This window comes from Pundamilia nyererei, unplaced genomic scaffold (genome assembly GCF_000239375.1).
Source record: "Pundamilia nyererei isolate P.nyererei 1_Seehausen unplaced genomic scaffold, PunNye1.0 scaffold00080, whole genome shotgun sequence".
Classification (NCBI taxonomy): Eukaryota; Metazoa; Chordata; class Actinopteri; order Cichliformes; family Cichlidae; genus Pundamilia; species Pundamilia nyererei.
The window spans coordinates 1984670-1995794 of record NW_005187481.1 but is presented as its reverse complement, the minus strand read 5'-3'; the positions used below and the strand labels follow the sequence as shown (position 1 = coordinate 1995794).

At 40.7% G+C, this 11125-nt stretch overlaps 1 protein-coding gene across 3 annotated transcripts in view; it reads right to left on the bottom strand.

Moving 5' to 3' along the window:
• Positions 1 to 11125, bottom strand: part of LOC102213206 (roundabout homolog 1-like) — an 86203-nt gene that overhangs the window by 1616 nt on the left and 73462 nt on the right. For all 3 annotated transcript variants that reach the window (XM_005737896.1, XM_005737897.1, XM_005737898.1), the window contains 20 exons: positions 10893 to 11098; positions 10720 to 10801; positions 10478 to 10646; positions 10195 to 10361; positions 9973 to 10094; positions 9074 to 9308; positions 8819 to 8940; positions 8477 to 8648; positions 7946 to 8143; positions 7273 to 7299; positions 6688 to 6727; positions 6343 to 6497; positions 5834 to 6193; positions 5626 to 5745; positions 5400 to 5535; positions 2101 to 2253; positions 1563 to 2008; positions 725 to 865; positions 410 to 631; positions 73 to 227 (listed from right to left, as the gene is read on the bottom strand). In XM_005737896.1, the coding sequence (XP_005737953.1) occupies positions 73 to 227; positions 410 to 631; positions 725 to 865; positions 1563 to 2008; positions 2101 to 2253; positions 5400 to 5535; positions 5626 to 5745; positions 5834 to 6193; positions 6343 to 6497; positions 6688 to 6727; positions 7273 to 7299; positions 7946 to 8143; positions 8477 to 8648; positions 8819 to 8940; positions 9074 to 9308; positions 9973 to 10094; positions 10195 to 10361; positions 10478 to 10646; positions 10720 to 10801; positions 10893 to 11098 (3428 nt within the window). The remainder of the gene's footprint in view (positions 1 to 72; positions 228 to 409; positions 632 to 724; positions 866 to 1562; positions 2009 to 2100; positions 2254 to 5399; positions 5536 to 5625; positions 5746 to 5833; positions 6194 to 6342; positions 6498 to 6687; positions 6728 to 7272; positions 7300 to 7945; positions 8144 to 8476; positions 8649 to 8818; positions 8941 to 9073; positions 9309 to 9972; positions 10095 to 10194; positions 10362 to 10477; positions 10647 to 10719; positions 10802 to 10892; positions 11099 to 11125) is intronic.

The window sequence follows — 11125 nt, the reverse complement described above, 5'->3', positions numbered from 1 at the left end:
ACACACACACACACACACACACACACACACACACACACGCGCGCAAAGTGTTAGCTACACATTTTCATGTACCTCTTCCACCTGTCCCAAAGGTGCCACCTGTCCACCCTGTTTAGTCCTTGAGTCTCCAGATGATGCAAATTTGGATGAGTTAGACTCATTTGGCACTGTCTGAGTTTGTCCTGATGGGAAAGAGGGACGACTGTACAGAAGAATGTCCCCAAATTCTTGAAAAAGAGAAAATCAATCAATTAAAGAGTCAGTCAATTAATTAATTAATCACACATCCAATGGCCTAAAATGATAAGAGACAAAAAAGATCACATAAAATAATAAAATGCAAAAAATCTCCATTATAATTTGGGTGTAAATTTAAGTTTCAAAATGAGCAACATTATCCATATAGTACCAGAGTGCTGTCGGTTTTTGCTGCTCCCTTTTCCTGCTAATGGAATCTTGTGATTCTCCTGGCTCTCTCTTTCCTCAACTGTAGCCTCTTTGACCCTGTGAGTCCCAGTGCTGCCTCGTCTACCCCGGGCCTCCCCAGGGCCCATCCGAGGCAGCGTGGCCCCCCTTACTTTATAGTCACCATGGGACATCTGGCTGGTGAAATCCAGAGGCATACAAGTGTCTGTGGAAAGAGCAGTGCACAGAATTTTAAATATTGCAATCATTAAGAGACACAGTATGCAACAGCAAAACTTATCTGTGGGTCTTTCTTTACCATCACTGAAGACGTCTTTGGGTTGGTAACCCTGTGGAGCAGATTGGTTCTGTTTATGGCGCCTGGGCCTTTTATGTGTTATTGCAGGACTCATGTTGCTATCTGTGGACATGGGACTGCTGGGTCGCTGCTGTCGCCGCCCTAAATCATCCCATGGACATAGATAGCACAGATTAACATATAACATATGGTAAACTTACAGTTATTATTGTAATTGTAAAAGCGCTTTGAGGGCCCCGAAAAGCGCTCTATAAATGCAATCCATTATTATTATAATTGGAAGAGAATTTGACTTTTGTTTTTGTCTCTATGATAATAATAATAATAGTTATGCCAAAACACCTCCACCAGCTTCTTTCTGTGAGTAATACAGCTCTACATTTTCTGCAAAAGTTGAACAGTTTGGCTATTTCAAATGTTCTTTAATGAGGTCTAAGGTTGTCAGTCATCCAGGTTAGGGTGGTGCTTGGATTTTTTTGGGACTTCTTTTTTGCTAGTGAAACCAAAAAGATCAAAATACTTAAAATAAACCCTTTCATATAGAATTATGTTAGTTTGTCTAATTTTGAGCCTTTAAAAATAATGGGCTACATATAAAAGTTAGTGAAATACTGCATGAATTGCACGTTGACACACACACACACACACACACACACACACACACACACACACACACACGTAAATACCAGATTATTTTTCATTTAAATAAGCCAGAGATTGCTGCCACTTCTCCTCAGCTTGAGCTTTGAGGATTTTGATAGTTAGCATGGCTAGTATGTGTGTCTTAATCCAAATATTTATGGACTGAACTGTATTAACTCCCCATATGCTTCCTCACCTGACTCCTCTGGGTATCTGCACATGCGCAGGCCAACAATATCCCGCGATGAGGCTACTGCCTGGTTGAAATCTCCATCTGTAAAGAAGGATCCTTCTGAAGTGCTGACCACACTGGATCTGCCTGATGAGATGTTGTCCTCAGATGCTGAGCCCCAGCTGTTAACCATAGACCCTGTGACTGATCTGTCCAGATCTCCAGTGCTGGAGGCCGGGGTCTGGTCCAGTCCATGCAGCAGCTGCTTGTGTGGGGACTGGTGGTGCAACTGGTGTTTGTGCTTCTCGTGGTTGTGGTCTTGGCTGTAATGACTTTCAGTGAGCTCTGTATCTGTTTCCTCCTCCAAATCTTCATCATTCTCTTCCTGTCCATCAGTACCCACGCAGAGCGGTATTGAGCTGTAGGTATGTGTTGGGGAAAGAGGGCGAGGGTTGCTTGTGACGTGTTGACTGTAAAACGAATTAAAAAATCTGTCAAATTCTGTCATGACAATAGTTTTATTTTAATAAATGTATGCACGTTGAATTCGGTCGTGGGTTACCTGAGATGTTCTGCTGGATTGTGTAGGCCATTAGTCAGGTCTCCCTGTGATGGTGTGATAGGTGGGTGATTATAAGATACTTCAGTAGAGGATGAGACTGGCCCTCTAACTGGTGGAGTTGGACAGCCTTCAGTTCTCTCTTCTGGATTAAAACTGATAAAAAAGAATAGCTGACATAATCAAATGGCTAAAGAAGTCCAACCATTTGCCAAAGTCCTGGCATATTAGTCACAATTCATTAGATATTAATGCAAAGCCCTCGGTGCATCATCAACACTTTCCATCAAAGAAAAATACAGAACATACAGAAGTGAACTAAAAGCACAATTTAATTGCCCAATTTTGACAGATTAAATTATCCATAACAGCAACTGGTGCCTTAAGGTCCTTGGGCAAACCAGTGGTTTGCAAAATCCATGGCAACTTTTTTTTCATTAAACATGTCATAATGTAATTCCAGTTATATAATCCTGCTCTAATAGTAAACTAACTGTCAGACAATGCCATAAATGTGAATATTGTAATTGGTTTGGCTGTTATAATGAGACCGTGTTTTGTCCTGCGCCAGGGGGTGGGGGGTCAGTGAAGAATAACTAAAAGTAATAATATTTTTGCACAACAAAGTGCATGTTTTCTAGCAGCTTGAAATGCACTACTTTATGTAAGGCTGTGCTCAGACGTTTATATCCACTCATCATAGCCATGAATGTCATGGTAATCTGGGGCTTTTTAATTATTTCTTTAAGGTGTTCTATGCCTATGTGTATAACATACATTTTTTTACAGTTTAACCCTTTAAGACCTACCATAGAACCAAGTCCGCCAGAGCTTATATTATATTTTTACATGCTGTGGAGCCATTTTTGGGAGCATTTCAAGTTGCTATACATCAATACAACCATTACAGCCTAAATTTTAATAATATGTCTGCATTAGGTGCATAGTAATTACATAAATTGCAAAAAGTGCAATAAACTACAAAAAAATTGAAAATCGTTTTTGTTTTTTTAACATATATTTCTAGTTAGAGAAATTTAAGAGGCTCATCCCTCAAAACTGTAAATACAAAAAAGTTGCACAAACTAGTTTCCCACCACAGGAAATTTATTTTGAGTGTCTTCATAGTTTTATTTTTGAAATACACCAATTTTTATACACTGCAGGAAAAACGAAAATAAATATTATAGTGCAAATTTGCAAAATAACAGCATATGCATCAAAATAAACTATTTCCAGCAGTGCAATATGAGTCCTAAGCATCCCAGAAACGACACAGAAAGTCATAAACTCAAACTTAACTTTTTAAAACACAAGTATAGGCTCATAAGGCCCCGATCGTAAAAAAACTACATTTCCGCAAAATGACGTCACTTCCGGTTTCGGGCAGGTCATGCGGTCATGTGATAGTTCGCGCTGATGGACGTAGGAAGTGTTACAAACAGCTGATCGGATCGGCGAAGCGTGTTTCTGGAATATCATGTTTTTGTTGCTGCAAGTGATTTTTATGCAGTTTTTGCAAAGCTATATGTGGAAGGAAACTGTGACAGAGGACAAGCTGATGGCATCAGATGTAAGTACAACTCCTCCGGTTTCATATGCAAAAAAAATTATTGCGCTAGCTTACGTGGTTGCAGAGCTACCGGGATTTAAAAATAGTTATGCAAAATGGAGCGTGCCCGCTCCGATCGGCTGTAAAGGGTTAAAAAAAAAAGAAGATTTTTTTGCACAAATTTTAATTTATTTTCGATTTTTTCTAATCTAATCCACACTGGGCCTTATCCACAAGGGACACAATTTTGAAATGTATACATTTACGCATTTATTAAACTGTGCTAAAGGTTTTAGAATGTCTTTTAACTAGCCCAGGCCTACTAACTTTTTGTTAGTGATCATGATTGACTTCAACCCGTAGTTTCTCTTTGCCGTATTATAAACAATTTGTCTGACAGCACTCATTGGATTGACCAATATTCAGAACAATAGGAAAGTCAAAGGACCTTAGTGAAGATCTAAGAAGGAGAGAACTGTTGAGTTCAAGTTGGACAGGTACCTTGGAACCATTTCTAATAAACTGCAGATTTCCAGATTATCAGTTTAAACAATTGTATGTAAGTACAAGTTATTCAATGTGTCACCACTTTGCCAAGGGTCTGGAAGAAGGTTCAAACTGTCACACTTAGATGTGAGTAAATAAGTTAGGATGTTAAGAAGAATACAGGAACCACCAAGGCTCAAGCTTGCTATGAACAGAAAACTACTGCAACACCAGCATCACTGTCCACAACTTTTAGATGGTCTGAGAAAAAACCACCTACTCCAAAATCAGCACATTTAAGCTTGGCTGAACTTTATAGTTGTGCACTTGGAAAAGCCATATACCTTGTGGAGAAATATTTTATAGTCAGATGAGATATAGATTGAGTTAATTGGCCACAATGACAAGAGTTATGTTTGGAGAAATAAAGGTGAGGCTTTCAAACCTACGACCACTGTACTAACTGCACAGCATGGTGTTGGTGACGTCATGCTCAAGGGCTGTTTTGAATCCAGTGGTAGTGGTACATTGCACAAAGTGAATGGAATAGTGACGAAAGAGGACTACCTCTATATTTTTCAGCTTTACCTCAACTCAACAGATAGATGACTTGAACTTGGGCAAAGTTGGGTGTTCCAACACGACAATGATCCCAAATACACTTTAAAACTGGTTTTGGAGTGGATAAAGTAGGTTATAATTAAGCTTCTGGAATGGTTTTCCCAACGCCCCAACCTCGACTATGCTTAAAAGCTGGGCCTGATCAGGAAACCTATCAATTTAAATGAACTCTACCAATTCTTTGAAAGAGAATGGTCAAAATGAGTGGTCAAATATCCACCTAGAATGATGCAAAAAGCTTGTTGGTGGCTATCAAAAACATCTGGCTGAGGGCAAATTGCTAAGGGACATTTAACCAAATATTAATTTGGATGTATGTATATACTGTATCTGACCCTGTAAATATACTATTATCCTTTTGTGGATTACAGAAAAACCCAAAATGAATTAAAATTTGTAAAGCTAATTCTTGTTTTCTTTAATCGTTAAAGATGTACGATGTACAACCTTTCCATCTTGGAAAAAGAACAGTTAAAAGACAGATGTTGTTAGAATCCCAAAATCCCAAAATTACCATCCATGCCCATGATGAGCCTATGTAAACTTCTAATTGCTTCCATATTGCTTTTGGCAACTGAAGGGGATATGCTAATCTGTCTATCAGCATGTGCTGTGTAGAAATACAAGTATCTTTTCCTCCTACCTTCTTTCCATGGGAAGGCTATATTCATCACAGTCCCAGGCATTAGCATGAGGAGGAGATAGGGCTTCTCCCCAGCTTACTGCATTATGTTTTGGGATCTTTGGGACCCGTATTCCCTTCTTTTGATTTTGACTCCCTGAGAAATGAAAAATAAACATCAAGATAAACAAAGTCCTGCGGTTTGCCTCATTAATATTAAACAGTACAGACTAGTTGTTGGCTTCACCTGAGGTGCTGTTGCTGCCTCTGTCTGAACTGTGGTGTGAGCCACCTGTGCTGTGATCTCGGGTCTGGTTGTAGGGGATAGCTTTAGGATGAATCATTCCTTCTCCTCCTTGCAAATGATCTGAAGACAAAGCAGAAGGAAAAATGTACCTGTATTTCTATTTTTTATATAAAAATAGTGTAAAACATATCAAGGTGGTCTTCCCTACCATTACTTTTTTGTTCAGTCAAGTTGTATTGCATCTGTGCTGCCATCTCCTTTGGTATTGGAGGCAAATTGGGGGGCTGTTTCCAGCAGGGTATATCCAGAGGCTCTGCTATTGAGCCGCCAGAGGCTGCCTTATTCTTAATGCTGGCCTGAATGAGCTGTGTGGTGGCATATGGAATAGGCTCATATGTGGCTGCTGAATCCCCTCCTGGACTTGCATAGCACAAGTTGGAGTTGTTGAATGTTTTAATCTCATTGAGTTTGTTGGAGAGATTCACATCAGTGTATATGGCTGTCTCAGACCCAAGCTGTCCCTCCTGTTTGTTTTCTGGGTGGTTTCCATAGTTGGCTATGCAGTCGGCTGAATACGTGAAACAAAGCAGCACATGAGCATGCAAGAACACAAATTTTAGCACAGCTACAAGGTGTATGATTTTTATTACTTGAGCAATATGTATGTAAGCTTGTAACAGAGCTAAATTAAGTCTGAGTTTGTGAGACTGCACTCACCTGGTCGGCTGTATGTTGTCATGTTACTGTCACTAGTGCCATTGCCATTATTGCAGCAGTTGATGCTACAGTCCTTATGATTGGCACATGCATTTGGCCAACTGTCTGGCAGCCACAGCTGGTTTAGAGGTTCACCCATGCTGAGAAGGCCAGGTCTGCAACAAGGAGGATCACAGAGGTGTCAATCACAACCTGCCACCTTCATAAATGAGTAATGAGTGAACATGGACTGGGTGCCTTACAGCACATTTAAAGCAAGAAGACACCTCCCCCTAGTGGTTCCACTGTGCAAGTGCATTTCTTTTATTATTTTTTATTCAACACAAAGGGACAAAAATACCTCACCTGCCAGCACTGCATACTGATTCTCCTCTTTGATATGCAACTGCAAAGAGAAAGAGGAAAACATTCAGCCTTGATGAGCTGTCAAAAAGATGAAGCGCTAAAGGCAGAAAAAAACATGAAAGAAGTCTAAGCAAAAAAAGAAAAAGAAAAATTAAAGCAAAAAGTCTACATGCTTCTATCCATGGGGTGTATAGTTTGTGTCTGGTTTCTGCGTCTGTTAAACTGTCTAGTTTAATTTGCATGAAGACACCACAAATAATTGTCTGTTCCTTTACACATCTCAGCACAACACAACTTCACAATGGATTTAGTAACACTTGTTCGCAGTTTCTCCAGTAGTAAAATGTCATATAAAAGATATTAATCTTGTTTGAGAGATTCCATATTTTAAAAATTATAAACAAATGAACTTAACCTAAGCCAATGCACTTGGTCCAATGGGACAAGTACATTGTTGCAATGTGTCCATACAACATATGTTTCTCTCCATTGTTCTATGAAACAAATGTTATATGAATAAACATATCCAATCATTTGCCACATAAAATCTAACATGTATTAGCAGCTAAAGCACATAGTACATACCTGTAGGTGTAAAGGTGAATGAGGGAACTGAAGGAACAAACGACAAGAGAAATCAGTTTTACTCTTTTGTAACTTAGTTACTTTAGTATCTAAATTGTTAGATACTACCATAGTACATTATAACATTGCAGACCTTTGTATGCAACCTTTGCTGTGTGATGGGCATCTCCTCATGTAAAAGTTTAAGGTGTACAAGTATTTTAATAACCACATGCCACCTGTGTTAGTGCTGCCTCTGACACAAGTGCCCAGAAGAAGGTTAATAAGGGTGACAGGCGACCCAGGAGACAGGGAAGAAATATCAGCAATATTGTAGCACACATGCTAATGGCAGTTTGACAGGCCAGTGGCTCCAAGAACTGTGCTATGTTGAGGAAATGGCACTCTACAAATAAGCAATTAAAGGTCAGCCTTTGAATGTCTGCAAATGCAAATTTGTTTCTGAAGTCTTTGTGTCTGACCGTTTGATGTGATCTGCTTATCAGCCACAGAAAATATTCCTTAATATCACTGAAAGGACAATTGATGATCAGTGTGGTGGTAACATGTCATGGCTTGATCCCTTCTACAGTCCTAAAAGTCTTCAAATGTAGGCACATTTGGCCCATATAGATGTGAAATTGATATTTACATCTACTACTGTACAGTAAGGACATAGGGAAAAGGCACACACCCTTGCGGATGCCAGTGTATGTGCTGCTGAGGCCGCTTCTTTTCTTGCGGTGACGGTACAGCCACACGCTGAAAATCATGAGAACCAACCAGCAGGTGGCGCCAATGCCAGCGATAAATGCGGGCTGCTTCACCACATCTGAGATCTGGGACAATGTGTCTCTTTCCTCGCTGATATCCATCATCTGGCCTGCAGAGTCTGAGCAGTAAAAACAAAAGGAGAAGGTTCAAACATATATTGCCACACATGCATATGTACAGAAAATGCAGAAAGTATAACTGAACCCTTTAGTATGTTTAAAAAAAAAAGTTAAAGGGCCCAAAGAGAGAAAGGCATTGCTTAAACATAAAAAAATGTGAATCTAACCATGAATAGATTAAGAACAGCATTATGCTCCATTCAGATTTTTCACTGAACACACAAAGGAGGCTCTGATCAACTGCATTTGGAGGTTTTCTCTAAAACATTCTGTTGCTGTGCTCAGACGTGTGGCTTTCTAATTTTAACACTGCATTTTGGCAGAACATTTACCTAACTGAAAGAAAGCAACGTCACTCTGTACTCCAGGTCCAGCACCATTGCTAGCTGCAACCACCACACTGTAGCGAATCCCCGGTGCCAGACTGGAAATGAGCACGGAGAAGGTGGAGCCATCCACTGACTGGTTTACATGGTAGCGACTCTCATTACCCAGGCACCAGATCTGTCGAGAAGAAGGTGAGATGAAGATGAGAGGGCAGTGATTGCCCGAGGGACACACTGAGCACCTTAAGTCTTACAGAGATACAATTTGCATTTTAGTTGCAATACAAGACGCAGAAGGACAAGTACAGGAGTGAGTGAGTGATAGCTGTCTTTTTTTTTTTTAATAACCTTGTATTCCTGAATGAGTCCAGCCTCTTCTGCATTTGGAGGAGGTTTCCAGGAAACGAGAATGGCAGTGCCATTGGCCTCAGTCTTTGTGACTGTCACTCCCTGGGGTGCTCTACTTGGGGCTAAGACAAAGAAGCACACAGTTAATAACGGAGACATTAACAGAGTCGCTGATATTGTATGATGATCATGTACAATGATATTTAAAATTACTATCTCTTTGGTATTTATAGATAGTCTAAGACAAAACTTCACCTTCTTCCAGTGTCCTGACCACCTTCACCTCACTGTCAGTTCCCTGGAACTCGTCAAAGAAGGGACGCACTTTGAACTCGTAGATGGATCCCTTCTTCAGCTGACTGATCACCACCCCGTCCTCAAGTGGGGCACGTAACTCCTGGACAATCCACTGCCCGTCTGGTTGGCCATGCTCAGCAGACGCCCTGTAGAGAACCTTGTAACCCTGGATGTACGGGGACTGCTGTTCGACCTAACAGAGATAAAAACACGTTAAGATATCAGACCACATGACAATGAGACTCTTTTTGAACACCGGAAACTAAACAAATTCAATTCAAAGGCTCACAATAATATTTGTATGTGAGTTAAACATCTAGTTTTAACAGATCTGTTAAAACTCAGTTAATTCAATGTTCCTTTAGGGTGATGCATTTTATCATTTTATCATCTGTGGATTCTCACTGTAAATCTCAACATGAAGTCATTTATGGTTTCCATTCAGTAAGGTTCTGGTTAAAATTAAGCCAGCATAGGACTCAGCACTTTCCATTTGAACCACAGTATTACAAAATGAGATACTTTTAAAGATTTTTGTGGAGGCATCCACACAGAAAAATGCATCAGACATTCTTATGTGCTTGGAACAAATTGGCAATGTAGCAGACCAATAAATTTGCATCTCCGTACTGTGCTTTATTCTCTGCTAATAAATGCTGGGAAACTGGGCAGTCTAGATTCTCAGTCAAGAATCCCTAAATTAAAAGGTTTGCCAGCATCAATAATCTTTATTTTAACATCCTGACCCCTTGGTTTTCATATCATTTGTTAAATCTGTCCACATGTTTAAAAAAAACAAACAAGGCAATTATTTTTTGCTGTAGTTACATTAACTTCAAGCCAGTCGCTTTGCTTACCGTCCACTGCACTCTGACAGCAGAAGACGAAAGGACAGTTGGCGTGCGCAGGTGGATAACAACATCTGCCAGTTCTCTCTGGATGTGACGATGATCCACTCCCTGCATAGTGGCAGTGCTGTCTGTGTGTACCAAAGGAAGGACAGAAGCATAAAATTTCTGTGTGTTTGTGGCTAAGCTGGCATTTAAAAGCTTAGAAACTAATGGAAAATCCAGACTGACCCTGTGTTCTGATGGAGTCAGAGATTGGACTGGGGTCACTCAGGCCATAGGAATTCACTGCTCTGACCATAAAGAGGTATACAGTTCCAGGCTTCAGGTTTCTCAGGACAAAGGTCTGCGCCTTCACATGCTCTGCCAGGGTCACCCATCTGCTGCCTAATGTGTAACTGCAGAGAGTGGCCAAAAATGACAGCACACAGACACAGGGAATATTTTGTCAAGCTTAATCCATGTTAAACAGAATGACTTCGTTAAAACACGTTTGACCCTGCAAGTCTCTAACCTGAATGCCTCAATCAGGTAAGAGGTGGGTGGTGCAGTGCCACTGGGGCCAGATTTCCATGATAGAGTGACAGAGGTACGGCTGATGTCAGTCACCTCAGGTTTAGATGGAGCACTGGGAATCAGGCTAGGGTCTGAGGGATGACCAGACTGGACAACAACTCCAAACTCTGCCAGTGAGACAGCAACAAAATCATGCAAAAGTTAACCTAGCAGGACTTTCTGTATATCTGAATAGCCTACCTTCAACTTGCAAGTACGCTGTTCGGGAAGCCTCTCCATTGGAATTAGAAGCAACGCAGGTGTAGAAACCTGTATCTCCCAGCTAAGGATGGAAGATACAGAGGAGGCAGACATTGACAGGTGGCCTTGGCTCAGTGTGAGTTCTTAGTAAGTGCTGTATTACTATCTACTACCTTAGCATAGTGAATCTTCAGCAATCCTGTTTCTGTTAGCGACATACGGGAGTCCACAGGAGACACCACCACACCATCTTTCTTCCAGTGAACGGCAGGTGTTGGAGTGCCAACACTTTGGCAACCCAGGGTTACTGTGCTGTCTACAGAAACAGTCTGATTGACCGGACCCTGTCTAATGACAGGAGGAGGGTGGTCTGACCCAGCTAGGAAAGAAAAATGGAAAAGTGAAT